This window comes from Halichoeres trimaculatus, unplaced genomic scaffold, assembly GCF_033239565.1.
Source record: "Halichoeres trimaculatus isolate MK-OKI-2021-1 unplaced genomic scaffold, fHalTri1.1 fHalTri1_scaffold_7, whole genome shotgun sequence".
Taxonomy (NCBI): Eukaryota; Metazoa; Chordata; class Actinopteri; order Labriformes; family Labridae; genus Halichoeres; species Halichoeres trimaculatus.
This window is the reverse complement of record NW_027437185.1, coordinates 29,679,252-29,694,431: the sequence shown is the minus strand read 5'-3', so window position 1 is coordinate 29,694,431 and position 15,180 is coordinate 29,679,252. Positions and strand designations below refer to the sequence as shown.

Sequence of the window (15,180 nt, the reverse complement as noted above, 5' to 3'; positions counted from 1 at the left end):
AAACTGGATACATCAATATAGTAAATTAGATAAAACATGCAATATGATGATGTTGTCAAATAATCATCTCAAACGTTGATACTTCAGCAGAAACACAGTAAAATGTCCTTTTTAGAGCATTACAAGTGAAAGTGCATCCATATATGCTGCCTGGCCAAATAAAAGAGACTCCACCCAAAAAAAGGTCACACACTCTAACATTTTGTTGAACGGCCTTTAGCTTTGATTAATCCACGCATTTGCTGTGGCATTGTTTATAAGCTTCTGCAATGTCACAAGATTTATTTCCATTCCATTAAGGTCTGGACTCTGTGGTGGCCACTCCATGTGTGAAAATGATGTCTCATGCTCCCTGAACCACTCTTTCACAATTTGAGCCTGATGAATACTGGCTTTGTCATTTTGGAATATTGCTGGGCCATCAAGGAAGAAAAGATCCATTGATGGAATAACCTGGTTATTCAGTATGTTCAGGTAGTCAGCTGACCTCATTCTTTGAGCACAGACTGTTGTTGAACCTAGACCTGACCAACTGCAGCAACCCCAGATCATAGCACTGCCCCCACAGGCTTGGACAGTAGGCACTAGGCATGATGTGTGATCACTTCATCTGCCTCTCTTCTTACCCTGATGCGTCGATCACTCTGGAAAAGGGTCAATCTGGACTCATCAGACCACATAACCTTCTTCCATTGCTCCAGAGTCCAATTTTTATGCAAATTGAAGCTTTTTTTTTTTCAAGTTAACCTTACAGATAAGTGGTTTTCTTGAGGTGACAAAGCTGCTCAGTCTGCTCGCTTGAGTTCCCTTCACATTGTGTGTGTGAAAATGCTCTTACTTTCACTACTAAACATAACCCTGAGTTCAACTGTCGTTTTTCTTCGATTTGATTTCACCAAACGTCTAAGTGATCGCCGATTACGATCATTCAGGATTTTTTTCTGGATGCATTTCTTCCTCATAGTCAATGGGTTCCCACTATACTTCCAGATTTTAATAACATGTTGGACAATTCTCAACATTTTTTCCACAACCAGGGGATGTTTCTTTCCACATGGTTGTTTAAGAAATGAGAAGCAACTCATTACAGCATTTGGGGTTAAATAACTTGTTAGCTGAAAGATAATCACCCATGCAGTAATTATCCAATAGGAGGCTCGTACCTATCTGCTTTGTTAAATCCAGGCTGCGACTTTTTCTTTCTCAAGTGTTTTTTAACAGTAGTTAAGTAATTAAGATGAAAAAAATAATTGCATGATTTTAAATAATGAGATTAAAAAAGAAAGAATATTAAGAAATTTTAAAAAGCATGAATATCGATGCATCTCTGTGGGTTTTTATTGTTACGTAAAAAAGTAAAAAGTAGCTCTCTTCAAAGTAAGACACTTTAATACGTTTAGTTATTATTCTTATCATAAAAAAAAGATGAAGACGAAATCATAATATGAGAACCAATATTAAAATTCTTCCGAATCCAGACAGAAAAATTGACTTTTGAAGTTATATTTTCTTTCTCATCCTTCAATAAAAACTTGACTAGTGGCATTGCACGGATCTCAAACTCTAGTCTCTTTTTTTAAGTTCTGCACGCACCAACTGTGATCTTGACCAGCACCCTAATCAGACTTCTTCCATCTTTTGAATAAACTTCACAGAAGTGTGAGAAATTTTCCATTCTAGTTTATTCCAATCTTATTGCATCCCACAGAGATTCTTGTACAAATGTATGAGTTTGAAGTGAGATAATTTCCTCTTGTGATCAGCAGCCGGAGGTAGTGATGGAGGCATCATGGGGGGGTAAGAAACGGTGCTGTGAACGTATGTGAAGTTCCTGCTATGTGTTAAGAGAACAGGCACTATGTGTGTTTCCTCTGTGTAATGTGAAATAACACCATTGGAAGACAATATCAAGCATGTTTAGAAAGAAGGTGTATTGAGAAAAACTTATGCAGCAAAGTAGTAGCAGCTTTTCAATGTGCACAGAAAAGGCCTTATCCAGGCGTCAGTTGGAATGAGAACAGAGCCATTGCATGGTGTCAAAATGTGTCATGTGTTCATTTTTTCAAGATATTTCCCACCAAATGCTGATGGCTTTTTTCTTTCAGTTTATTTCACCAGAAGCAAGATGACCTTTGTTTACTGAAAGCTGTGGTAAACAGTGTCTTCTTGCAGCAGGGAACACAACAACTTTTGGAGGCATGGGGACAAAATAACAGCGTGAAAACTGGTTCAAATCAATCTGCTCTTTATTTATTTCTTTTCTTTTTTTTATGAAAGCTGAGATATTCTTCTACAAACACACAGACTCGAAAAAATGAGTTGGACATATGGTGCAGTCGCATCGTTTAATCTACTACCTCACATTTATTTTTTTACATCGCAGCAGCTTGTAGGAAATCACAACTGACTGGTAGCATCAAATAGAAAAGGGTCACTGACACTCTTTCTTCTTTGACCTAGAATCCCCATCAGCCCTACTTTTTTTCCCCACAACTGAACTCATCTTTTCTTCCCTTGCACTATTTCTCCTTCCCCTTGCTCCATGTTTGGGGTGATTACTCTTACCAGTGAACAAGGGGCTGTGTTTGCCACGACTGTAGTTTTGCGATACCCGACCCATAACTTTTCAGCGGGAAGAAATAGCTTCTCTCCCTCTGCATCCCATTTTTACACCGTATCTTGTTTCTGTGCAGGGAGTTCCATTACTCTGTAGCTCGGAGGCTGGCAGAGGTGGAAGAGCGGGGAGGGCGAGGGGAGGTGGAGGAGATGAAAAGAGGTGATAGGAGGTTGCAGAAGGCTGTTGCTGTTGCTGCTTCGGTGGAGGAGCAAACACAACATGTTGATGCACACAGAGAGCTGAGATTGAATCACCTTTATTGTGTTTTATCTCATCTCAATATGAAGTACCGAGAATGAATTAGACAAAGGCGGCAACGTGTCTCAGAAATCAGGTCACTGCTCACTTGTTTGGCACCAAGGACAGTAAACGCATCATTTGCAGTTATTCCACAACAGACGCAGCCCTGTGTGCTGTCTGCAGCCCTTGAAACACAAAATTAGTGATTACATAAACCTGACTTTGATGAATGTGGCACTATGTTAAAAGTCTGAGGATTTTCATCCAACACAGCATAATCCCTCCAAAAGACTTCCTGTTTGTGCCGGCCACTGAGAGCGTTTGATGGATGACTGGCAGATTTTCTGCATAGCACGGATCATGAAGCCTTATCATGATGTAATTCCAAGTAATTAGCCAAATATGCCAGTAACACACAAATTCATTATGATTTTTAATCTCTTTTGGGGAAACTGAAGCTCCATCGTCAATCGTAACATGAAAGGACGTCTCACTGGAGGCCTTTTGGAGCCGTCAGGAGAAGGTTGGAGTTGACTGAGCCGACTTAAGGCCTCTACTCAAGCTGTTTTGTAATCTTGGCGTCCTCTCCTCCTCCCATTACCCCTGTCTTATTCAGAGCCTCTCCCTTGTGGCAGGGATCATCATGATATACACGCAAGGATATGCTTGTGTGTGTACAAAACAGAGGGGGAAGTGTGTGTGTGTGAGTGTGATTCCCTCAAAGCGAAGCACTGTGCCGTTTCTCTGTGCCCTGCTTTAACACTTGAGCAACAATCTCTTCTTCTTCTGTGTGTGTGTGAGGGATACTGAAAGGGAAAAGAGAGAATTGGTGCGTGTGTGAGGCAGTGGCTTCCCCCTCCATCTGCCCACCACCATTAACATTTTGCGAACTGTTGCCAGCTAGCATTTAATTAAGTTTGGGTGTGCCAACATGTCCCTGTTGTAACATGGAATACCTGCTCTTCTTTTGTCAATTTCTTCTCCTGTTCTTGTGCTCCTCTGCTGTATCGTGGAAAGATGTTGCCTCTGGGAGAAGCAGGTAAAGAAGCCATCAAACCCAAGTAGAAAGATTTGTAATCAGCGCTCCAAAAACCCGAAGAGTTTGTTTGTAGACGTCTCCCTCCCTTCCCCCTACTCAGGTCTCACTTTGCTCCCCGCTTTGTTTCCGTATATGCGTGTGTGTTTGTGCTTAAAGCGTTCAATTCAGTAGAGGCTACTTGTAATGTTTCTCCCCCTGTAGAAATGGCTGCTGTTTGTTCAATTGTTGTGATAGATTGATGCAGGGTAGGAAAGGATTGGCTTTTATGCACCTGAAGATAGCTACAGAAAAGTCTTTATGAGAAGCCAATACCTCTCTGCTCAAGGATCCTCTGATGGGAGATGTAGTTTGCTGGAAGTTATCTTCCTATCATTTTTTTTCATATTTGTTTTTTTTTTAACAAAATCTTTGACAAAAGCTTTCCCATGTTTTCAGGCTGTTGAGTAAGTCCCAATTACCCCCCAAAAGAGCAGTTTTTATTCGTTTGTTCTGGTGAACTGTGTAAAAGAAAAGGACACTGCCTTTGGGTCTGAAGCTAATGTGAAGGTACCTGAAACCCTAATTCTTTCTAATTGCCAGCAGAGGGCTACTCAACTCGTTGCAAACAAAGAGGCCAGTTTGTGATAGAATTAGACTTTTCCTTGTGTGTAGTAGCTCCGTACATATTTTTCTGTTCACTTTAAACTCAATTTCTTGTTTATTGAGTGCAGAAAGGTGTTCATTTGTTAAATAATGGTTTACTTTGAAGTTGAATAAACCATTAAGAAGAGTACACTGCAAATAAATTAAATCTTACCACGTCTTTTTGTCTGGTTCTAAGCAAAACTTGTCTAAACGATGTTTTCTATCACATGCAACTGACCAGTCCAGAAAAGTTATTTAAAGGCAAAAATGAGGTCTGACTTGCTTGTAACAAGCAAAAAAAATCTGCCAATGGAACAAGAAAAAATTTCTCGAAAATTTGCTTGAAACTAGAATAATGTCTTATAACAAGTAACTTTTCTCTTGTTCCATTGGCAGAATTTTTTTAACTTGTTACAAGCAATTCAGATCCATTATTTGTGTTTAAGTAACTTGAAACAAGACGTTTTCTTTGGACTGATCAGGTGAACGTGGCTCATATTTAGTCTAAAAAGACATTTCTATCAAAACTAAGACAAAAAACACTTGATAAGATTCCAGTTTTGTTGCAATGTACACAGGTGACTCACAGGTCACCGCCAGTGCAATCTGGGAACCTATCAGCTAAATCTTAGGTTGATTCACTGAAGCCTTCTGGAGAGATGGATAACTCATGGGGCTTACTGTGTTGCCAGCTTTTTTGAGACTTACAGCCAAAAGGGGTAAAAATGACAGACTGGTTAATGACTTACAAAAGAAAGAAAAGTTTGATGTTGAGGAACAGGATTGTTACCTGCACTTCCATTTAAATGTGTGTTTAGAGACATTGATAAAGTTGGGTTACAGGATGGCATGACAGCAGACTGCACAGCTCTTTTTTAATTATTTGTCCTGCCTGCTGCCAATCCCTGCTGCTACAATTGTGGAGGATACTACTCACTCAACAAATAAATATCTGAGCACCCTCAGTGCCAAATGTTTGTCCCATGCCTCCAGACTCGACATGAAATATGCTAAAAGGTAAATAGATTTAAATAGCGACCTGTCAATCAAATCCACCTGCTTGTTAAAAATATTGTTTCTTCGCTTACAGAAAAAAAAAAAATAGCAGCATTTTCTGCTTACATAGCTGTCCAAAAAGTTAAAGCTGCTTTGAGTAGTAACCAGTCAGTTATGAAACAGATAAGCCTACATATGACCATCAACACCAAACAATAGGATCATTTATGATTTTTGAATTTCCTACATAAAATTAACACAGAAAGTAAGGAAATCTGTGTTTGTTAGATTTTTATTTTTCATGATTTTGCTGTAATAATAGTAGTGGGAATTAGTGGGTTATGCTAATCAAAAGTGGCAAATCTCCTCTGCCAATTCAAAAACAACGTATTCTGCTGTTATTGATGTAATTGACTCTTGTTTAGAGCTTTATTTATGCACCATAAGACCAGACTTTAAACATGCAGTCCATCGGACGAGAGTTAATGGCAGAATAAGCTGTTTGGTATTAGCAGGGAAGATTTGGCAAATCTGTCACAAAGGTGGCACCATTTAAAGGAACATAGACCAGCTTCCCATGGAACCCCAAAGATTCATGGTAAGTGGGACAACTGGACACAAAAAAGGCAAGATGTGATATTTAATGTTCAAAACTCCACTAAAATACTGTATGTAAATGAAAAAGTCAGTGAAAAGACATACCCCCTTTGAGTCTGAAGGATGCATATGAGAAGTTCCCAACAGTTCCCAACTTTACGTTTTTTTTTTTTCCATTTGAATCACATTATTTGTCACTAAAATTGGAACCAAGATCAATGTTTGGTTCAAACCAGACATTGGAAATGAAATATTGTTCAATGTAATTCAAAGATATGTTGTTATTCTTGAACAGATATATAGCATTAGTGCTGTCCTCATTCTAACCCTCCGTAGTTGTAATGCGTAAAGGTCTTTTTGTTCCCCTTTTGCTTTTATGATTAAACTTGTCTCTCAATTCATTTCATGCTCTTTCCTTGTATAGTCCTCTCTTTGATCCTTCCTTCCATCTTTTTTTTCCATCCATTTACAGTAATAGATGTAGCCCACGATGACCTCACATTAGAGACAAAGGATCTGTATTCTCCCTGAGCTGTTTTTCTTGCTCCTCTGATAGTCTGAGGGTTAAAGGGGACTGTTTGCCCAGAAATGAGGTTACAGCAATTGGGCTTGCAAATGATTGGCATGGAGGGATTGTGCGTTATACATTTTGCTATTTGGTTTCTGCTCCAGTTATTTCTTTTATGTGTTTTTTGTGGATGTTTTTGTTGAAAGGCAGAAGGTCGTATAAGTCCTGCTTACACATTAAAGTACAAAGTGTGCACATAAAAAGTAAGCGCATTGTGAGCAGTGATGATGTTTTGGGGCACTTTGCCCAATCATGTTAGCTTTTAACGACCACCCACAGTGTGTAAAATGATGTTGAATAAAGGAGCAGAGAGTACAAAACCTTTGATCAGGTTTTTTTCTTGATCTGTCCTCTGCTCACTCTTTCTGTCCCTTCCTGTCCTCCTGTGCACCATCTGCAAGAAGCTTGTATCCAATCTGAAGGAGTGCTTGTGTACGCTGCAGACAACAGGACTGTGTGTGTGCGTGTGTGTGTGTGAAAGGGAGAGGAAGTGAATATGTGCACACTTGTTTGTGTATACATTCCTAGCCATCACAGTCACTCTCAGCTCATTACCTGACATGATGGATGGACCAAGTGCCATTAAACAACGCCCAGCCCCGGACGCCTGGCACCCTACAGCTGGCACTGAGTAATGGGCAGAGGGATGGCGGCACGCTTGGAAACACCAGGGACTCCTGTGTGGGTGTGCCTGCAGTCATCTCCATGGCTATACTTCCTGGGCCTGTCCGGCTCCACCTGCCACCTGGCTGCCCACTGGATGCCATGGGCATTTCTGGGCAGACATGGTTGGATAGCATGGGCGGTGGTGTTTGTATGACTCTTTCATACCACTGCCAACTGAGTAAACCTGAAGTGAAACTGGCCGTGTTGTCTGACCACAAACTCTGACACAGTCAGTGCCACCCATCACCTGCAGCATCAAGGCCGCTTTCAACTTTGTGTTTGATTTATTTTTCAGTTTATTTTTCTTTTATTTGTCCAGATTTTGTCAAGAGGTAGACTTATAAAAAGTTTCATTTTTCTTTAGTAAAGCTAGAATTTTATGGTAGTAGTTCGGCATTCCTCACGTTTTCCTTGTTCACATCACAACTCTTGCTGTAAAACTGTGTAACAGTGGAGTCCTTCAGTCTTTGTTCGGACTTCTGTACAGTATGAATGCTTTCACATTTCAGTAATATATTTTTATAATTGTTTTCAGTTCAGTTCAGTTTTTTGCTTTCGGTTTCTTTTTCTGTTTTTTTTTTCTGTTTTTTTTTTCTCCCTGAAGGCTTGCATGTTGTACTGTTGTTCAAACAAGTCTTGCAACCATGAGTAATTTCTATCTTCTTTGTGCTCTGTGTGATCAGTTTTTCTTTGGCTGTATTAACATTTTTGTTTTTTTATTTTGTTTCTGTTTTGTTTACATGTTTATTTTGTTTCACTACATTATTTGAATGTGTAGAATTAATCACAAGTTGCTAATGCTGCATGTCAAAGTGTTACAAGTCATTATTTCTCTGACCTCTCAGAAGGAATTTTGGTGTCATTCATTCAGCGCTTAAGAAGCTCAGGTATATAAGACATTCTTGTGTTTTTTCCCAGAAAGAAAAAGGAGAAAAATGTCGGTTGCTATTATATTAAGCGATTTGCAGTTTCCGTGCAGTTGTGTAGCTCTCTGTAGGATCATCTTTAACCATGTGTTGTTGTGGTTCAGTGCAGAAATTCATGTCCCCCTCAACTTTTCTGTGCAAAGTGATTTGTTGGTGCCCCAGCATCCAGCAAATTAGAGGCTTGTGCGTCTGATACAGAGGGCTCTGAGCTTTCTCTAGAATGCAGTTAGAGCAAGCGGCAACCTCCGGTCTAATATGAGACAATGCGGAAGTGCTAAAATCTGCTGTTTCTCCAGTGTCCGCTTGAGGCTGGCTTCGGAAGTACCAGAAGTCACATACACACCAAGCCAAAAAAAGACATTTTCAAAGCAGAAATTAACCTATTTGTAGCCTAGTTCAAAAAACGTCTCCTGTCTGAGTTGCTAATTTTACTATTGGCACCCACTGTTCGGGGTGAATTTTTTTCTAACGCGGCCGCTCAGAGGATATTAAGATCACGAGCTCCCCCAACAAGAGGCACAGCTGACAGTCACGTGACCGACAGGCGCCCTATGGCTGTAGGTGAAGCCCTTGCCACTACCAGTATGGCCGCTATAGTCAATGTGCTTCATTTTCCGTATCAGAGACAGACGGGTGACGTCGGGGAGACTACGTCCATGTTTTATACAGTCTATGAGTTAGAGCAAAGGGATGGAGTCAAGACACTTGCTTGAATTTAAATCTATCAGATCAGACGTCATGACGAAGCAAAGGCGCATTTGTTGTATTTGGCTTTTATCAATCAAGTTTAATAGCTAGACTTTTAGATGGTTCTGCGTTTTCAAGTCATATTTTTTGTTGTCATGTGATGATTATTTTAAAACAGTGGAAAAACTTTTCTGTCTCCAAAGAGGTTTGTTCTTGTGTAAACAAACCTTGGACAGTTGTAAAGTATGGACCCACTGCCTCCCTTGAACTATATTTTTTTGTCTCTTTTGATCTATTTTGTTTGGTTTCCCCTGTTTTTGTTCATGTTTTTTCAATCAAATGTGAGTATCCTGATATGTCTTTTAGTCTGTTGTCAATGCTCCCCTGTGTACTTTATGCCAGTGCATGCAGCTTCAGTATTCATTTTAAACTCTGTTTTTTTTCCTCACAGGATTTTTTATTCATTATGTTAATTTTCTGTTGGATTTATCTTTTTAATCAAATGTTGGTTTTCTATCATGTCCCTCTGAAAAGCTATGGAGCACAAACACGTCTTTCAGTCCTCATTCAGAGCTTTTCTCTTCTCTTTATACGAGCTGTATTCACGGTTTGAATATTTTCCAGCCTCCTTCAAACTTCATTTTTTAAATAGGTTTACTTTATTTTGCATTTTTATGTTCAGCTTTTCTTTTCAGATGTGGGCTTTTAACATGTTTATCAGAAGGTCTATCAAACACGAACACGTCCGTTGTTGCTTGTTTGTCGCTTCTTTATGTAGTGTATATAAAGTGCCACTATTCTTTGCCATCCTGTTTGTGTGTGCGCCTGCATGTGTGAATTTACTTTGTCTTTGTGCATATGCTGAATACGATGTGAGAGCAGTCGAGGGGCTCTTGAGTGGAAGCCTGGATCATGAACTGAATGGAGTTACTATGACACCAGACACAAGCACCTCAGCCTCAACGGCTTCCTCTGTTTCTCTGTCCTCCCCTGCTGCTCCGCTCTCAATCAGCCTGGATTTGCTTCATACTCTTTCTTCTCTCCCCTCCATCTCTTTTCTCTGCCTCCTTTAGTTTCTCCATACTGTTTTTCATTTAGTCGAGCTCCTGTGTGCCACAGTGGATCAATGTAACAACACTTCCTTGTTCTTTCGCAGTCTCACCCTGTGTTTCCTTTCTTGTCTTTTTTTCTTCTCTTCTGAACAGACAACCGCCGCGCAGTCCTGGAAAGGTCCCGTTCACGCCACAACGCAAATCACCAAGCTCGATGATCGCCCGCGCCTACCACAAGACGCTAGATAAGTGCCAAAGAGGCTGGCGAAGTGGAGACCTGGAAGACAACTGAGAGAGGGACGGACCAGCCCTGACTGGCACACACACACACACGCTCACTCACACCCACACAGAATCTTATAGGAACAACACAGAATGGGAATATCTACAACTAAGACACACACATATTGATTTCCATCACATTCATCTGACGCCTTACATATTTATTCCATTTTTCACTTCAAATATTCCTCTCCTGTCCAGATGGTTTGATTCATAAAAGAAAAAATGTGGCCGCTTTTGTTTGAAGGGAACGCTTTTCATCGCTCAGAGGTTCCTTTTGATTCTTGCAAGCCTCGGCCTTCTGTCCTACATACTACATTTCACATATAGTGTTGACATGAAACACGCCACGTGTTGAGAGTAGACATTCTGCCAAGACGGACTGCACCATAATGTATGCTCATCATACCGCACACAGCACATTCATCAGAGATGCGGCGCGCCAGCTGTCTTGTGCACGGAAGACCGGGATGGAACACAAACGTTGGCGAGCCGACAACTTGCTGACGCTTCCTTGAACGAGCCGCTGAACTTTAACAGAAGACAGTTAGCTTGCTTATTATGTGTTTTCCCTCTTTTAGCTAACATCAAGACAATTCTGATACAAGGACTCACTGAATCTCATTACATATCGCACAAAGAGCTGGCCGCTGTCCGTGCCCATATTTCAGAGCATGTGAGTCACGGCCCTTGGAACTGTTATCTTCCTTTTTTTGACAAGATGCGTTTTATTTTTGGTTGTGTAATATCTAACCAAAGCCTGCGGGTGCTGATCTCTGTCCCAAGGTCGCTTTTGCTGTTAACATGCGAGACTGACACATTTCTAAATGCATACAACTGCCTGGAGAAACCAGCATGACCCTTTTACCTTTACTGCGGTCACACCGGTTTACAGCAGAGCAGGCTTGATTATACTGAGGTATTATGGTGTTTTAATATTAATCGTCTTCAACTTGTGTGTGTTTTTACTGAAATGCTCTAAAAAAAGAGGTCAGGAGATTTAATTTAGGGGAAAAAATGGGCGAAACTATGCTCCACTTAGAGCTGTGTTTTTATTTGATTTCAGTTTTTCAAAAAAAAAAAAAAAGCTTTTGACAGAGACAGGACAACAAATCATCTTTTAAAAGATAAAGTATTTGATGATTTGTGTGAGTGTCAATCTGGCTAATCTGAGCTATAGGACTTTTTATGATCTTGCATTTCAAACCATGCAAAAAACTGAAATCTTATCAGGTGTTTTTGTCTTATATCAGTGAAAAATGTCTCTTTAGACTTAATATGAGCCAAATTTACTTAACCAGTCCAGAAAAGTGTCTTATTTCAAGATATTTACAGACAAAAATGACATCTGAATTGCTTGTAACTAGAAAAAAAAAATCTACCAGTGGGGTAAGAGAAATGTGCATGTCAAGATTAGAGTAATGTCTTAATACAAATGCATTTTTGGAGTGAATGTGGCTCATATTCAGTCTAAAAAGACATTATTTTTACTGAAAATAAGACAAAAACACTTGGTGTGATTTCAGGTTTTTGCAGTGCAGAAGTAACACGTGACTTAAAGACTCAAAGATGTCAGGACTACAAACCCCAGCATGCACAGACCTGTTCTGTGGTTGGATCAGTCCTAACTCAATGCTAAACTTGTTTGCAGTAATATCTTCGCCTAGCAGCTTAACAAACACATGACCCTCGGTTTACCAAACTGTCAAAAGTTTGCTGTGAGCTTAGTTTCCCTGCAACTGTCACACATTTTCTTCACGTGAACTATTTATTCATATATTCATGCCTAGGGCGGCACTGTCCCCCCACTGCCCTAAACTGTAAGCAGATGCTACTAAAAACAACCACTGAATTCACATGAAGAGCAGGCACCCGCAGAATAATCGACTAAAGGGGCACTGAACACAAGATGATGCTTGTCTTAGCAAGAAAGTCTCTGAATGGCTCAAATGACCCTTTTACCAAAAACACTAGTAAATTTAGTAAAACTACAACTCTGCTTTAGGCATTCTTTGTTTGAGTTTTTTGGTTTCTGTGTGTGTGAGTGAGCCAGCTCAGTAATCAGAACAGGAACCCAGGCAAAAATGGGATTCAGTGCGCTTGACTCCTGGGCTGAAAAGATGGAGATTTTTCATTTAAACAATCTGCCAGTGCAGCTTGTGATGTGTCTGTTTCATGATGCCTCCTCTCCCAGCCTGCATGCTTCTAAAAAAAAAATGCAATTTTACACATCATCTCGGCTCAAGGTGCATCCACAATGCTCAGAGAAGTCTGCATACTTACGAAACCAATAATTCTCCTCTGAATATGAGGTTTGAGCAGCCGCGCAGAGATAGAGAATGAGGTTTCTGCATAAGGGATTGTGCACAGAGATGACTCTTAAAGGTGTGCCATCCACTGATACCTTCTTTGATCACAGTTCAACCTTTTTCCTCAACCCCACCTCACATGTGCAGTCTGAAGTTCTGTTTTCTCCCTCTATTATCACCTACGTCTGCTGCGACTTTGGAGTTTCCCACTTCCTGATTGGATTCTCTTCACGCAAAAATAACCAATACTTAAAGTTTGACGAGTTTGATTTTTAATTTGTATCTTTTATAATTTGACTGAGAAAGTTTCTCTTCCAATTCTGAACTAATTTATATTTTTTTCCACGTGCCAACTTGTTTTGTGGAAAACACAAAAAAATGATGAAAAAGTCCTTTTTTATATTAACAAAGGGAGTACAGGTTTCTTATTATCCAAGCATAAGAAACATTGTACAGACATTTAAATTTGTATTGTTGATTTACTGAAAAATGTCATTCAAAGTAAGAGATTTTGATGTGATTATAAAATAATTGTGTTTCATTTCTTTCTCAAACTACTCTTAAAAATGTAATTTATTTGGTTGAAAAAAAATGTATCATGAGCTAAGAGCAACGGTGTTAGCCATTGTAGAAGTTCACATCATGCAACTTTTCCGCAACAATGATCACGATAAACTCTAATGTTTTTTTAAATTGTGTAACCTCAAAATGAAATGGTTCACTGCAGATCTGAAATTGGTTTAAGAGAGGAAAACCAAGATGGAAAAAAAAACACTTTTTACCAACAGAAGCAGCTCCAGAGCAGAAATCCAACAGAAACTTCTACAATGATAACATTCCTCATCATCCCTGTAGGTGATTGTCGTATTTCCCTTCCATTCCATCTTTAGAGTAATCGAAATAAAGTGTTTTAGAGAAGATAGGCGTAGAGTCCCAGGTTAGAGAACCTGAGATGTTTCATCATTTTAGTGTGAAAACCAGCTTCTACACCCAGAGGCCGATCATCCATTTGTCTTTTAGCTTGTATCTAACAAACCTGAACCCATGATTTGTTTTTCGCTCATGGTATTTGTGCGACCGAGGAGGCAGGGGTATGAACGATTTGTCTGAAACTGTTAAAGGTGCCATTGTGGTGGCAATAAAAAGTTTGCAGTGAAACTTACACATACTGACTGTGCACTTTACCTCACCCGATATTCTGCTCAGGCAGAGGAAGTGTTGTTGGAGATGTTTGAACACGACTTTGCCGCTAACAGAGTGAACTATTTGCGAAGTATTCCTTTCGGTAAATAGTTCCAGCTGCCACATATCCAGTTCCCCTCGACTTTGTTAGTGCTTACTATTGATTTGTGGAAGACCGATCGCGGCTGAATCAACAAGCAAACGCTCATAACTGTTGACAAACCCTGTCCGACCATGATGTGTAAGCTGCCATATCCCTGCCTACCCTCCTTGTTGTCATTGAGTATGTTTTATTGTCTTAAAAAACATTTATATTTGTAACATTTTAAGTTTATTTGTATCCTTAAGAACATGAAAAAACAAAATGGTTATGCACACTGTCCTTCCATAGACTATGTAATGGAATATGATACTAAATAATAACCACTTTGTTTATATAAACTGATTTCTGAAAGATTAGCTGTGTCTTTTTCTCCTTTTTTCTGTCTTGCAGTGCTGAGGTCTTAGTTTGCTGTGTACCCGCTCCACATTGACTTATGGACAGAGAGCTCTTGGTGTTACCACATGATAAATGGGACAGCTACTACCTATAAAAGCAACATATTTGGACCTGGGTGTCCCCTCAGCTTTATCTTCCACGGTGTCGGAGACAAAGTGACAATGCTGTCATGTCCAACGGCAGCTTAGGGAAATTAAAACAGAGTCAGATAATACATTTCCAGGAAAATTGCCCTTTTTAATCTGATTTTAGACATAAAAATAACCATGACTATAAATTATCTCTGCCTAAGTTGGATGCCAGGAAAAGATGCCGTGGAAATTCAATAACTTGTTTATTATTTGAGGATTTAAGAAGATAAGCAGGGAAACATTTTCTGTGAATTTCAGAAAAACAAGTGCTGTGTCTGATTGTGTTACAAGCAATCTGATCTTAAACAAAGCAATCTGAGAGCAGATTTTATTCCGCTGAAATTAAACTCTGCGCTGGTGTCTGAGATGCATCGACTCTGCAGCTTCCCAGCTGATGTTAGCCTCCCCTGTCTGGCTGTGTGAGTCCCAGGAGTGAGGTTCAAATGGCAGGGCAGAGCTGTTCCTGTCCTAGCCTCTTAGCGTTACGCCGCCCCCCAAACAGGCTCAAATCCAATAGCGTGCTCTCCCTGCATGTGCCATGTCCCACTTCCCTGCTGCAGCATGACATCATGAAATAAAGGCTGACATGAGGAAGTAACCCTGTGGCCACGAGGGCCTCTCTCACTCTGACACACACACACTCACACACACACACACATGCTCCATTCTGCAATCTTGGGACTGATCTTCTCCGAGTCTCTCCTCCTCCCAGTGTGCAGCCAGACAGATGGAGATTCATCTCTCAACAAGCTGTGATCTGTGTTT

At 40.1% G+C, this 15,180-nt stretch overlaps 1 protein-coding gene across 8 annotated transcripts in view; it reads left to right on the top strand.

Moving 5' to 3' along the window:
* The window catches only part of diaph2 (diaphanous-related formin 2), a 483,641-nt gene extending 469,471 nt beyond the window's left edge, over positions 1-14,170 (top strand). For all 8 annotated transcript variants that reach the window (XM_074674141.1, XM_074674142.1, XM_074674143.1 and 5 more), the window contains one exon: positions 10,166-14,170. In XM_074674141.1, coding sequence (XP_074530242.1) covers positions 10,166-10,230 — 65 coding nt within the window. In that variant the 3' untranslated portion in view covers positions 10,231-14,170. The remainder of the gene's footprint in view (positions 1-10,165) is intronic.
* Positions 14,171-15,180: the final 1,010 nt, after the last annotated feature.